The sequence below is a fragment of the Aptenodytes patagonicus genome, chromosome 7 (assembly GCF_965638725.1).
Source record: "Aptenodytes patagonicus chromosome 7, bAptPat1.pri.cur, whole genome shotgun sequence".
NCBI lineage: Eukaryota > Metazoa > Chordata > Aves > Sphenisciformes > Spheniscidae > Aptenodytes > Aptenodytes patagonicus.
Window position 1 is genome coordinate 3,518,029 of NC_134955.1, and position 15,389 is coordinate 3,533,417.

A 15,389-nucleotide genomic window follows, 5' to 3' on the forward strand; every position below is an offset into this window, starting at 1 on the left:
TGTAATAAAGGCCACATGGTCTGCTCAAGTAAGCGCAGAACTGGAGAGGCATAACTGATTAGTTTTAACCAAACACCACTACTGATTTCATCTGTGACTACGTGCATTTTTTCTTCATCTCAGGACACATCCCTGTGTCTCGGTCAATGGGAACTGCAGGGCTCACCTTCTTACTTAGCAGAGCATTTGGGGAATAAATTATTGAGCACTTAATCAAATCAAACAGTAAATGAACTTATTCCGAAGTAGGAGTCCATGAAAAACACAAAGCAAAAACACCACCATCGCCTGAATTTTTGTGGTTGAATTTGAATCTCTTATCTGTACTCACTGGAATAATTTTGGTTTGGGTTGCACACAAACTTATTTTGTACACCAAATCTGAATGCAGTTCAACAAAGCAGAAAATTAATAGAAATGTCATATGGAAGCTAGATATTACAAACACCTTTTGTGAGATTTTATCACCATTACATCAGACTCCAGATTCTGCCCTAATTTGGTAATAAACCGATATTCTGAACCCCATCTTACAAATACCGCAAACCCAAACTCGACCTTGCCTCCACTGGCCATCACTATTAGCAAGAAGTCACTGAACAATAATGCTGGCATTGTAAGTTCATGCAACGAATAGTACTTGCAAAGGTTTTGGATGCGAACTGAAAACCCATTTCTTTAAGAATATTTTATTGTGGAAAAGGATGTGGAAACAGAAAATAAGTTAAAATGATAAAGAGACCTGAATAGAAAACCCGTGGTTATAAATGGAACAGTTGCTGTAAGCAGATAGTTCTGTACATCCACATCTGTTCCAGTTCAAAGCAGTTCATGTGAACCAGGGGAAGAAACTATTTTTTCCTTTAGCTTCACTGCTGCAAACCTATCTGCATTCAGGCCAGGGCAGAGAGTAGGAAGAGGGAGAAACCACCATCGCTGTACTGGCTCAACCCAAATTTCAGTGAGGTGGGGCTGCCTCTGACATGCCTTCTTGCCTTTCCCCATTCCTGCCCCCCCCCCCCCCCCCCCCAATATTAAAACACATTTAGAAGAGAGCAGCAACATTTGCAAATACTTACAGCAATTAAAGTTGTTTGTTTTTGCTAAAACCGAGGCATCTGTAGCTTAACAAAAGCTCTGTTTTTGTTCCTCTACTCACAGATAGTTTCTGTTTCACAACTGTCCCTTCTGGGGCCACTTTGATGATAACGTGGGAAAAGCAGGCAGAACAGCCAAACAGGGAAATAAATATATAAAAATAACAAGACTGCTCCAGGACTCATTCAGGTTCCAGAGGAGCTCAAATTTCCTGCCTGTGGATAGCTGAAACACTTTCCCTACCCAGTTTGGTCTCTGTTTCTGTAATATCTTCTTTTCTCCTCCTTTTGAATCTTAAAAATAAATTTAAAAAAAAAGAGTAAAAAAGAAAGCAGCTGCAAAAGGACATGGTGCACAGAGCGAGCAACGGTATCAAACTTGGGAAAGGGTAAAAGCTGAAATTGGCTCCCCATTTTGGTCTGACAGCAATACCAAACTCCAGAGGAAGGACATTCCCCTGTAATAATCTGGTTATGAGAAATCCTTATTTTCCTACTTACATCATTAAATGACAGCACATACACACCCTTCACACAGTGCATGAGATTTAAATGCCTTTTTTTTTTTTTTTAACATTAGGTTGTTCACGTTGAGGTTGAAATATGTTTCCTAGGGGTCCCTGATTTTATTTGCCACCTGCAAAACGTGAAAGCTTCCCGCAACCGAGTCTCTGCAGGCAACTCCTGCTATTGATGGACAACGTGCTCGAGTCAGTCAATACAGAGCAATTGCTGGATTGAAATCAGTCGCAGGCTCCCAGGAACTGCTTTGACTGGATTTTACTTTAAAGATTTAGTGCCATGACTGGTGAGATGCTGAACTCCTCAAGTACCATTAGACATGTGCTTTGCTTCCAAAATTAAGATGGATGGCAAACTCTCCGCTGAGTTCCAGAGCAGAGTTCATGAGAAGCTACCTGGAACACAAAGATCCTCCACTTCAACTAAATAGTTCTTAAAATCTCTTAAATAAATGCATGAATAAAGGATCAGGACTGTATTGTGAAATACTGTTCGTGTTTGGTGGAGAAAATGCTGTGCAGGGTGGGAAGCGTGCTGCAAATTTCCCTTGACCACACAGAGGCATGGAGGCCGTCGTGACACACAGGAGGGTCTCATGCTCGGTTGCCCACTTCCCACCAAAACTAGGGCTATTTGTACGCTTAAGTGCTTTACTGGACGAGGGCCAGAGGGCACAGCAAATTGCAGGATACAGCCCCAACGAGCCATTTTGAGAAAATAGATTGAAGAGAGAGAGAAAAGGGAAAGCTTTCATTAATTTATATTATCAAGGCAACAAAGATCTTGTTTTGGAAACAAGAATCTGGTTCTTTCAACGGAAAGCTTGTTAGCAAGATGCTACAATGAGAAGGTTTAAAAATTAAATTCATTCATCTGCCATTTGGAAACTCTTTGCTTTAAAAGACTTAGATTTGATTTCTGTGCCTCTGGTATGTAACAGAATGTTTAAAATCTAAACCAAAACCTGTTTCTGCTCTTCCATTGGTTATTAGTATGCTGTCTTTGTTTTTTATTATCCAACTACTCAGTTACATTGTCAGATGGACTTAAATGGTTAAGATTAATTAAAAATACTTTATCGCAACACACAAAAGACAAGTCATTACAGCAGCGTAAGAATGGTACCAGCGAGAGCAATTTCTCTTGCAGTCAATGACCTGTCATTATTCTTAGCCTGTTTGAGAGACCAGATTCATTCTCAAATGAAAATGATCAGCTGCAATTTTAGAAAATAAGCTATTTCATTTCGGACAGGTTTTCCGGTGTGATGACACTCAGCAGTCCCCTGCAAAGTAAACAGCAGAGTGAGTAAGCACAGCCTGATAGTCTAAACTCCAGTTCTTAACTAAGGAGCACGTAGAACAATTTTACCCTGTTTAACTTGGGGCAGATACACGCCGCTCTGCTTCTTCCACTCTCACCTACACAATGCACGTGGTCGTATCCTGGACAAGTATTATCTTCTCTCAGCTGAATCCATTTCAAGTGAACTGAAATGACAATTCTTGTTTTCTGTTACCTGCCAAACCCATAAATTCAACACACTCATTCTTGCCGTATAACAAAAGTTCTGCGACAGCAAACGAATGTGATGCAAAAGGAGTTGATGGGCTCTCCCGATGGCTCACTAAAGCTTATGAAGTCCTTTAAGATCCGTGGGTAAAGAAACACTTTGCACTTCTGAAGCATGTACGATAGGGCTAGGACATGACTTTGGTGTTCAGCCTTTGCCTCTCAACCTGGCTTCCTACCACGTGAGCTAAAGGAGGATCTCCTGCATGTCCTCAAGTATAATTGTTCAGAAACGGGATCTGTTCCTATTCTGAGAGCCCAGACGTCATCTTACATCTCAGGGCACGTGGAATAAAATATTTCTACAAGGTGACTGAATTTGAAATACAGATCTGTAGCATGGAAATAGTTGTCTCTGTTAGCTGAAATATGTCCTCGCAATGTACCTTAGGCTGCTCTCTCGTGCCTTTTAGCCAGTCTCAGCTATCTGCCAAATGGATTATTGACAGCAATTGTAAAAATGAAATAACATTTCAAATCTATGTCCCTGTCGAAGGGACAGACAGAAACCCCAGAAGACTGTTCACGGACAAATTGATGGAGCCTGCAAACACAACCCTACTAGTACAGTGCTGATACCCATATCCCCAGAAACCTGTGACAACAGCGCGTTCTGGACTAAATACTGTCCCGTCTACTTATAGAAGACTTTCATTTAACTCCAGGGAACTGCAAACATGGATCTGGGGGGGACAGGCTATTGTTTTTTGAAGCTTTGATTCCTTTTAATTAACTCGACATTTAGAAGCGAAGCACACAAAACTTTTGCAATACCCTACACAGCAGCTCTCAGAGAAGCAGTCGCTTTCACCAGGCAATCCAACAGCAAGAATAGCTGAGGATGAAGCTAAACAAGCATGGTTACTAATGAGAAGAGAAGGAAGGGAAGGAAGCAAAGCTACCCGTAAGAAGCAAAACAGACGTGGTGCACATGAAAATGTGAAAACTATGTATTGGCAAGATCAGAAAAGATATATGGATAGAGTGTGCGGGGGGAAATCTTACGTTATCTTCCACTACATACAAGGCCAAATGATATATCCCAATATACTGCACAGACTTTTAGTAGAGCTGAACTGAATGCATTTAATCATTTGAAATGAAAGTTAAGGATTACTCAATCCACGCCCTTTATACAATCAGTCATCCTGATAAAAAAACTGGAATATGTTGACACTCACTCTGCATTATTCTGTTTGTTAGCAAGTCCGCTTCTCCCACAGGACACAAAGTAAGTCCTATTAACCATACCTGACTCCACAGGCAGGTGTACACACACAGCTCCAGACAGCACAAATTCGTATTGTCCAGTATACCTTATAAGGTGTCTTTCCTATTTAACATACATTAAAACATACAGATGTGCTGCTTAGCAGAACGAGAGGTACTCCCAAGATATGTTCTTGGGAACGAAAATGATGCTCAGCATGTTTTAGGTCAGATCACATTTCTAATGAGTAAACAAAATTATAGCATGTTCTGCTACTGTTGTACAGAGCAGCCTTAAATTTTAGTAGGCAATCACCACAGAAAGGAAACCATTTCCTAAAAATCCCAATAACATTAATTTATTTTCAGATCTATTTGATTCAAGTTTATGACTGGTTTGGGGCACACTATCAGCAGCATGATGAATTGACTACATGCCCTAGGAGACTAAATTTGTTAAAGTATGTTGCTTGACCCGATTAAATGAAAGTAACTGTTGCTTTAGGTGTTGGTCTGATCAACCTTAGGGGTAGTGTGAGTGGAATAATTAACTGGCATCTCACTCAGGTTTTATTATTTTAGTGATAAACTAACCTCAAAAATTCACTCTTTTTTAAATTTATTTTTTAACTCTTTGCACCACCTTGGAAGAAGACACAGAAAGCGGCAGCAGTCAGCCTTTCACCTCCGTGCTGCCTATTTCACGTGCGAGAGCCCTGAGGCACAACCCCAGAGCCAGCCCTTTCCCTCCACGAGCCCCGGGCTGCAACTCCTACACCTGGCTAAAAACCTGGAAAAAGCCTGGCTCCACATCCTTACTTTGTGACTCAGGCTCATTTCTGTTTATACTCTTGTGAGCTGAAGAATGATGATGACTAGTAGCTATATAGATAAATAAAGTATATTAAGTCACAGGAAGTAAAAAGGGAAAACCATTAATTTATTTTTAGAAACCTGTTCTTGCCATTCATCAGAAAAAGAACATTCAAAAGTATGCAGCAAGATACAAGCATCTGGATGAGGTTTGCTGACCACATACCAACATTCAGACTACACACAGAGAACCATTTTCCTTCTTTAGACCAGTCTCAGACTCCGTGCCAGGAACACAGGATACAGACAATAATGTAGTAGTTTCCACTAGCGAGCCTCGGGAAGGGGTGCTTTCACCACACATGCTACAGCTGCTTTGACATGGTCTGCTTAGTCTTACCCTTTCGGTGGTCCTACAGCTGATACCTCCCTTCAGATACATCGCGGCACCAGCCCAGGACATCCCAAACCGTTATAGACACACCTTCCATCAACAGCGTCCATACCAGGTTAAACACAAGAGAAAAGGTCTCAAGGTCTAGATCAGCTTCTCCACATCAATAGACCACGCCAGCGCTAACCAAAAACAAACAGGTGATTTAATATGGAGCTGGATGCTCAATTCCCAAAAACATAGCAGCAAATGCAGTACGCCCACACATCCCTTATTCTTCCTCCTCTTGCTGGGTTGCCAAAATAGCATGCGTCCATCAGTAGAAAACCTTTTCAGGACAACAGCACCGCAACACACTGTAATGAATTTAACGGTATTTGCATTAAAGCTTCCATCTTTTGCAGTCTGCAGTAGATTTCTTCCGGGCAATCACACCACAAGCATAAAGTCATACCATATTTTGAATCTTTGCCTGCCAAAACCCAGGACGAATCGCAAAGCACGTTCATTGACACATCTTGCGGTACATCATCAGCCAAGATGCTATAGTAGAAATGATCAGACATAAATACAGAACAGGGTTTTTCTTTGACTGTTAATGCTGCGCTGGACACATTTCTGCCACTTTCCTTACTTCAAAGCTATAAAAAACTAAAACTTTGAGTGATGCTTAGCCCTGAAACTTCCACCTTGGCTCTTGTTCCTCTTCTCAAGAACAATTATAAAACTCCCACAATATCTTGTTAAAAAGAAGAGTTTTAAAATGTATTCAGAGGACTCTGTGTTCATTACTTTTACCTCTACGATGTCACTGAAGTCAGTACCTGCTCACTTTTCCTATTCATTTTTTAAAAACGTGTCCTGAATCTGCACTGGAAATGTAATTTAGTTGCCAACCTTTTCCCTTTTTTACTAACCGAGTGCTGTGAAATGTGTTTCTCTCTCCCTGGACAAAATTTTTCTTAGTGAACCTTACTTATCAACACACAGATCCCTATTGCATATTCCAAGTTCGTTCTGCAAGCAGGACATCAGCTGACGTCAATGAAGATGTACAAGAGGCAACAAATATTTGCAATGTTTTAGAAAACAAGGGGTTTTTTTCTCATTTTAGTACATACTCATCAAGTTTCTCCCTACACAGGATACAAATAGAGGGAGAGGTAAGACAGCAGGACTGGGAGCCAGGAATACATAACTTACAATCACTGATGTCATGATATAAGTTAAATAATTTATAAGATATAAAAAGAGCAGTTAATGCTTGCAAACCACTTAACCTTTTCGTAACAGATTTCAGATTTTAAAACTCCCTTGGAGCACCTACAGTCGTGTGCAAAAAGTCATAGGTGTTTGTGTCAGTTTAAAAAAAAAAAAGGTTCTGTTTTTCAGAGCAGCAGCCTGAAAGGACATTTCAGTGATTATATATATTATTAATACACCACTCATAGGCATAAGAATGTACATCCAGGTCCTAGCACAGATACAGAGCTGCCAAGAATAAATCAGATATGCAGATAAGGTAAGCAGGCAAAGATACTAAAGAGGAATGGTATCAGATCTAGCGTTACTACTATCTTTTTATCAGTTCAAATCTGGAAATAGTTTCCGTAATGGCTGGAAGGACAGACTGCCAGTAGAAGGTTCAGAGATGTGAACTGGGGGAGTCTGAAGAAGAGAGGAAACACTGGCATGCGGGCCAGCCGCAGAGGAGAGGCAACGCTGCTCTGGGGACAAGACACTGGAAGCAACAAAGCAAGCTGAAACGGCAGAACACGCAGTGCAGCACAAAGAAACAGAACAAACGAGAAGCGAGGATGTACGCAGGGACGCGGGTCAGCTGTCTGCAGATAAAGGCTAAAGGATACAGGGAGGTTAGGGGGCAGGGAGAAGGGCTGGCCCTCCCACCAGGATGTAGTACTACTTTCAGAAATAGAGGGATGAGGGATACAAATCAAAGGCTAAACCAAATAAATAAAAATCTATTTCCCTTGAGGGCATGTGGGCTAGCCTACGAAGCAGCGGTGGTGACTAATGCAACCCAGCACGAGGAGCTTTGCTTCCTGCGTATTCAGAGCCTCCCAATCAAGGCAGCCATTGCGGTTGTTTCTAAAAGGCCTATATGTACCATAAATTACCTTGCAGCGACAATGGAGACACCGCTATCTTTTTGCTCTTCAAAGTACTGGAAAAAAGTTGTGCGCCGTTACTCACGTTACTCCGTTACATTACTTAGATCTAACAGCTGGCACAAGACGACTTAGCATCACTGAAAACAACACCGTGATAGGGTCCCAGCAAGGCACGTAGGCTGCCAACTCCTGAAGATCCATCATTTGTAAAACCCTTCTTAGGGTTTGGTACCTACGACAGAACTGCCAGTCCTGCCATAATCTCAAGCTTGGCAGCAAACATGGGTGAGGTCGGGAAGGTGAGTATTCCCATACCGGCACATGTTGTCCCAAGATAAACTGCTTTTATAGTCTCTGAAAGTAAGCAGAACTATTTCATGCCACTATCGCTAACTTGGCTTGTATAATAAAATATGAGGAAGTGCGCAGAAGTACTTTCTCAGAATCCCTGAAAACGCTTGCAAGAAATAAGAGAAGTCGAGGTTTCTGTTCATGGAGCTCATCAGTCTAATGGTTTACCTATACAGTGACCCAACAACTCTATATGAAATGAATGTTTGAGAGCTTAAGTACTTCAAACTCCCCATCATCTTGCCGAAGGACAATGCCAAGGACTTCGGACAGGCTGTCCTCCGAAGCCTGCTCAATGTTTTTGGCTTGCACGAATCTCCTCCCTGTGCTGACCGCCCTCTGCAGCAAATGAAGATACAGCAGAGGATTCAGCCCTTTGACGGTACAGTGCAAAGATTTACAAGTACCTTGGTAATACAGGGCAGGATACTGAGCTCTGTGCAGAGGCTAACGGGACCTCTTTCCCGAGAAGTCACAAACCTTGCTGTAGAGTGCGATACAGCCATACGTTTAGCACTATGCTCTCAGTGAGAACAGCTTCTCCCTCCTTTGCCTCCTGGAGAAGTCTCTGGTCGGGAGTGTATCAGAGGGTGGCTTGCTGAGGACCCAGCTGCGTAAGATGCCAAGCATGCCCCAGCGAGTGCTAACCATCCCCACTAAAACAGCGGGGAGACGAGCAAACTTAGCATTCGTCAGCCTTTCACACGGTAAAGTCCTGAAGTTTGCCACGCCTGTTACAGTCCCTTCCTTTCTTCCTTTTCCCCAAAGTGATCCTAATTTAAAGCGAGCCCTATTTTCCAACCACAGCACGACCCCAAGCATTTCCTTTTCTCAAAATCGCCAGAATCCAAAGGCTGTAATTAAAGTCAAAAGGGACATTTTTCCCTTCCTGATGCCAATAAATACTGCTACTTCCCAGGGTTACTCTCCTGCCTTCTGTTTTGGCATGCTACTTTTGCCCCATATTTCATGTCATACCCGTACAACCGCAGCATGTAGCCATAGAGCTACACGTACCTTACCAGCGCATCCACCACATCTGACTCCGCAGCGCCCCATTTCCCACCACCTCAATGCTCTGTAAGAGCTCTCAGCGACCGACAAACTGCCCTGCTCGCTGTCAGTCTCGTACAGGACAAGGCACGCTTCCTGCAGCTCTTCAGCGGACCGAGGCACAAGCCTGCAGTCCAGCACAAAGTCAGAGCTGCGGCTTTGGCTGCGTATGTGCTCATCCACAGACGTTAATAAGCTATTACTACAAATTAAAATATCAAATTAATGATGTGCATAGCTGCAAGTTACAGAGCTGGAAAAGAAGTCCTAATTAAATCAATACAGTTATTAGTCCCTTGTCATCTCTGATTAATTATTAGCTTAATATGCTTCATCATTTTCACTGTTAATGGAAATAGCTGCAGTGCTACCATGGGGAGCAGGGTAATACATGTGAGAAACCTCCGGAGCCCTGCTGGAAGTCCCAGCTCCGATTGAACAACGTCTTCCAGAGAAAAAGGGGAAAACATTTCATTTTCTGGGGTGATAGTCTAACGACATTTAAGTCGGTGACAAAAAACTCTCACGCTTTTCAAAGGGGTCAGATGTTCGCTCAGGGAATTTTTGATTGCTGAAATCTAGGGGGTAAAGACTTGACTCCTAATCCTGTGCTTAGTCCTGAGCACTTGTTCCAGTGCCTCTAAGCCTTCCTCTGAAGTGACAGGATATCACCGCGATCCTTTCAGAAGCCAAACAGTACCTTTCCTCAGAGCCCACCCCAATTCCGACCCTTGCCCCGTCTTCATTAGATGCACTCGTTACCCCAGAACACAAGGAAGGAATCGGCATAAAATAAGCTGGCAGCCATCAGCTGCGATGTCTGGGTCCTTAGGGCACAGATGTAGCTGAGGACACCTGTCCTTCCATGCCACCGAAAGAGCCAAAAATAATGTACTGAGGTCACTCTTTTCCTTTCCAGCGAAAAGTAAAATAGTACTTTGGATGTAGGTAACTGCTAGCACTTACCCAGAGCTAAGGGGAGCACAGACTCCCCTTCGTTTTCCTGTCTTCTATCATCCTCTCACTGACCCCAACTTTTCCCTAACTCCTTGTAACAAGCAATTTCCTTAGCTGTCTGCAGGAGGGTTTTTTGAGTATAAAGGCCATGTAAAAACATCAAGGATGGGTCTCCACGTGTCCCTCCAGCAATAATGCAAAAGTTACCACAGAACTGGATAGGATTCGTACTGCAATGCATGGATCCGCTATTAGACAGGAGTTTCATCTTATAAACAGCTTTTCCAAACAAGCTCTTTTGGATAGGTTATCAATAGAAATACAAACACGCGCTTCTGAGAACAAAACTGCTCCTTGAACTCATTAATGAAGCTGGTACACAGTGTTCATGCTGCTAATGGATGATTCAGTAAATTAAATAGAGAATGTCACTGTAAAATATTATGTAAAGTTTCTCAAAGATAAAGAGCCACTCAAAGAATTTCTCAGGACTCCCACCCTACCACTGTGATTACCTCATGATAAATTGCCACCTGCCCCATGAGTAATGGTAGAGCTTTCTAGTGCCATTTTATCATTTAGTCCTCTTACTGATATCTCTGTTAACGTACTGCGGTAACACTTCAGCTTCCCATGCTTTACTCGCTTTCCATTTCGGCTTTGAAAAGGTCAAGCTCCTTCTTATTTTAATAGATAAGTTAATGTGGGACAATCAGTGGCATACAGAAACCCTGTCCCCCGGTATATAGCTATAAAGCCCAGCTGTTTTGTATCAGACATTAAAGAAATACTTTTCTTTTCATTCTGAGCGCTCTGGCTAGCCTATGGTTTGATGAGCGTACAGCATTTCTTTTGGAAATGGGCTGAACTCCAGTGAAATATTTGGCCATTTAATGAGTAGACTCTAGGATAACGGTTTTCGTGGGAATCCAAAAAGAGGGAGTAAAGAAAAGGGCTCCCCGTGCTATTCTTAGCTGCAAACAGTTAGATTTGGAATTTTGATTGTAAAGCATGGAATTTATAAATGGTGCCATGCTAAATTTACTTCATTTGTATACAATTCAGCTGGATAATCAAGCGTGTTCCAGTACGTTCCTGGTTAGCATCTCAGTTCTAGTTTTATTGTCTCTAAACTGGTAGAAAAATGCGTTCAGTAAATAGCGCTTGTAGAATTTGGGTTCCAATGCCTGCGCGTGAAGGTTGTATATACACAGAGCGTGCGCTCGCGAAGACTTTATATAAATGCATATGTGGGTGCACATGCATGCACACAGACGCCGAGCTGTGATTTATTTCTAGAGGGAAGCCAAGGAAATTCCCACCCCCTACCATTTAAACGATCTGCTCTTTGGCTCTAAACGTTCTGTAACTTCTCAGCCAAGGAATGTATTTTCCCCTTCCAATATATATAATTTATTTTGCTGCACACATTAGTTAATGATACAGAGATACACGATTTAGCCAGTTCTGTAAAAATGTTACTAGCAATCTGAGCCAGACACATTTCATTTTGCAAGACGTGGTGGTTTTTTTTTTTTTGCTCGTCTTCCACGGCGCGGTGCAAATTAACAGCAATCATCAACTCGAGGATTTATCCCCATATACTTTGTACTCCAGCAATTTTTCATAATTAGATTGGCTTCCCGGGGTTAGACAAGCTTTTAAGTACTATTTTAACGTAGGTAAAGAGGACTTTACGCTATTTTACGTTGTCGGGGGAGGAGGGGGGGAGACGGGAGACAGCTATTTTATTTCACCGGTACTTTGCGGAGATTATTCCTGGCTTTTTAAAAACAGTCGATGAAACGCTAATAATAAATCCCTTATCGGGGCGGGGGGCCGACGCTTCCCAGCCCGTTTCCCAGCCGGGGAAGGCGCGCAGCCCCCGGGCGCGCCCCAGCCCCGCACCTTCCCCGCCGCCGAAGACTTACGTGGTCCCCAGGGCGCTGCGGCCGGCAGCCTGCGCAGGTGGATCTCATCCTTATCCATCTCCTATCCGAGCCCCGCAGCCACTCGGTACCAAACTGAACTTGCCAGGATCCCTCCTCCTCCTCCTCCTCCTCCTCTTCCTCCTCCCTTTCCCCCCCCTCCCTTGTCTTTTTTTCGGGGAGGGCGCGTTCATCCAGCGAGCGGCACCGCGCAGCGACCCGCCGCCCCCCGGCCAGACTTTAAATAAGGGCGCCGGGCGGCGGCCCGGCCCGCCGGGAGCGCGGCCCTCCGCGGGGAGCCGGCCCTCCGCGGGGAGCCGGCCCTCCGAGTGACGCCGCCGCCGCTCTCTCCCCGCCCGCCCGCCCGGCAGCGCCCGGCGCGCCCCGCCGCCCCCGCGCAGGCTGCGCGGAGCTCCGCGCCTACCTGCGGCGGGGGCTGCCTTGACCTTGGGCGCGGGGCGGCGGGCGCCGGAGCGACGGCGGCAGCTGCCGGGGGTGGAGGGGGGTGGGGGGGGGTGGTAAAAGCGCCCGCGAAAGGTCAGCGCGCCCTGCGCGGCCGCGGGGGAGGCCGCGGAGCGCCCGGGGAGTGTGGGGGGGGGAACAGCCGCCGAGGATCGCTGGAGCGGAGCCTCGAGGCGATTTAACCATTTCCCCGCTCCTTTTCCTACTTTCCACGGACGTTAAAAGCTCCCGCACCTTTCAACCGAACAAAAATAAAAGAAAAAAAGAAAAAGCGCGCCTTGGTCTGCTACCGAAGTGAAGCCGTCGTCTGTGGCTGCCGTGATAACTCCCCCCGCATGCAAGGGGACCTCTCCCCAGCTCGGCTCCCCCCCGTCTCTCCCGCTGCCCCACCTGTGACGGCATTTACCCCCACCCACACTGCCACAGTGGCAGCCAGGGCTCTGCCTTCCCCTCCCCAGGTCTGGTCCATGAGGGATGCTCTGAATATCGCGGTACACACCCACTGACTTGGGCCCTCACAGAATACCACCAGGTTACCTTTTTATTACTTTTCTTTTTCCCCCCTAGAAATGTGAGGTGTAAAATAGCTGCCACTCGCTTTTTACACCTCCAGCTGGATGACTACAGTATTTGCACAGGATTTTGAACGGGATTCCAGGCTTATTCATTTCCATGGACTTAAACCCCTCTTCAGTGCCCCGCAGGGATTCTCTGGTCTTCTCCAAACCTGCTGCCTGATCCCGTGCTGTGCTGCAGAAACCCACTTTGGCAAAACTGATGCAGATTTATCTGTGCTGTTCTCTGACTGCTTTCTCTTTTTTTTTTTTTAATCTGAGACAAGCACTTAACCCTCAAAAATGCATTCAAAGACAGAAGTGCACAGGGGCTCTGCCAGAAGGAAACAGGCTCAGCAGTCTTCCCGACTTCTGGCAGACAGCCTCCAAGTACCCCACCATCGCCGTACGAGGGCAAGCTCCTCGCACTGCCGTGCTCCCGCTGCACCCAGGCCCTTCCTGGTCCCCTAGCACCCACAAAAGGGACATCACTGAGTGGCAGCTTGCTGGTGGTACTCACCCCCCAGGCTACAATGGGGCTGTGCTGAGCCACAGCCACTTGGCCTGTGGGGCTGAGCCACCTCCTCTCCCCTTGCTCAGAAAACAGGGTGTCCAGCACCATTTGGGGGGGTGTGGGTGGGGGAGCAGGAGGTAGCACAGGGCACGCAGCTCCCCACTGCATGACAGCGAGCAGCCGCTGCTCCTGCTTAGATCATGGTCCTAATTCCACTCTCAGCTCTCCTTTGTTACCAAAAAGATAGCAGGTTACAGCTCTGATATCTCCTTGGGACTGTATTTTTAAAATTGTAAAAGCATCTTCCCTGGGTTTGGTCAGACATTTGACACCAGGGATAGAAAACACATTGAGATAAATATATAAACAAGGGAATTTACACATATAGGCTTTTCTTTCATGGAATATAAACCCTAGAGGCTTTGAAACTGAATTGGGATGCTTTTAGGCTACATTTCATATCTTTTTATTCCTTTTTAACTTCTGTGCATTTTTTTTGAGACAGTATGGATTTCGACTATTTTTAAAATGCACATTACTGAGCTTATTATTAGCAGAAGAGCATGCAAGTAGATTGTGTCGAACTGAAGCCTCACTTACCAGCTTGCTTAACTAGGGATCAAAGGCACTTGGGAGCATGCTCTTTTTCCTTCGCCTAAAATGAATTTATTTTGGATGGAGATCTGCGACAGAACCAAATGTGGGCACAAGACCAACATATATATTTGTTTTACGAGTGCGAAACACAAAGAAATCTGGAAGTAACGCTGGATTCCAGTATCCTACCTCGTAATGACCACAAGCTCCGTGAGCAACTGCTGACTACAGCTGGGGCGGGAACCCAGCCCGGATGCACAATCCGTACGCACGCACAGGGCAGGCACAGCGTGCGCCTTCATCAAAGGGCTACCTTTTCCGCAGGTAGTTCTCTACTGGAAGCCCAGCCAGAGGCAGGCCAGCTAATCGATGACATCATTTTGTAGCAAGCTTTAGGAAGTTTTAGTCTGACAAGCAGGATTTCAAAAATGAAGCTTGTATTCCAGCCCTGCGCATGGAAAAAAATAAAAATAAAGCTAACATTACTGCCTCATTCCAGGTGTTTAAGTGTTAATGGGCAATCATTTCTTTTTAAAGTCTCCTGAAAATTAAAACACGTTAATTGCCTAGTATTATTTTAGAAGGTCCTGGGCTGACATGGCCCAGATTTGAGTGGAAATGGAAAAACCTCAGTGTGCTGTGGAAGCTGTGGTCCACCCAGTAGTACTGAGAGGCAGGACCACAAGTTTCCTTCCCACTCCCCTAGATGAGCTCTGGCAGATCCCTTAGCTGCTTTGGAGAAGCCCGTTGTTGGAAATAGCTATAAAGATAACAGGAAAATCATGCCGCTGGACAGAGGCTGCCTGACATCCATCACTCTGTACTGCTTCCGCACACTATTTCATTTACTTATCAGTATTCCCTGGGCTCCTCCCTATGCGTGCATATGGACTTTGTAATTAGGCTAACATCAAAGACCGGATCATTCTTGCACCTGAAGTGACAGAACTGCGCAGTGGGACTGCTCAGACTCTGACCGTGCACGAGAGCAGAGGAAATATGATTTGTCTTTTCGAGAGCCCCGTGAGCTAAAATAGGCTGTTGAGCTGATAGGAAGCAGAGACTCCAGCTACAGTTTTCTTCCTTAGCGTGTGATAAACCCAGTGTGCCATCTCAACACATACTTGTGAGAAGAATGGTAAAGGGACAAAGAATCTACTGTCTATGCAATAAAACAAAAATGCTTTCTTAACAATTAGGAAGGAGACAGTGCTGCTTGGCATCCACACCTATA

The 15,389-nt window shown here is 44.9% G+C and overlaps 1 protein-coding gene across 5 annotated transcripts in view; it reads right to left on the reverse strand.

Moving 5' to 3' along the window:
- Positions 1-12,102, reverse strand: part of ANO1 (anoctamin 1) — an 84,475-nt gene extending 72,373 nt beyond the window's left edge. For all 5 annotated transcript variants that reach the window (XM_076343796.1, XM_076343795.1, XM_076343794.1 and 2 more), the window contains exon 1: positions 12,032-12,102. In XM_076343796.1, the coding sequence (XP_076199911.1) occupies positions 12,032-12,089 (58 nt within the window). In that variant the 5' untranslated portion in view covers positions 12,090-12,102. The remainder of the gene's footprint in view (positions 1-12,031) is intronic.
- Between the last annotated feature and the right edge of the window lie 3,287 nt (positions 12,103-15,389).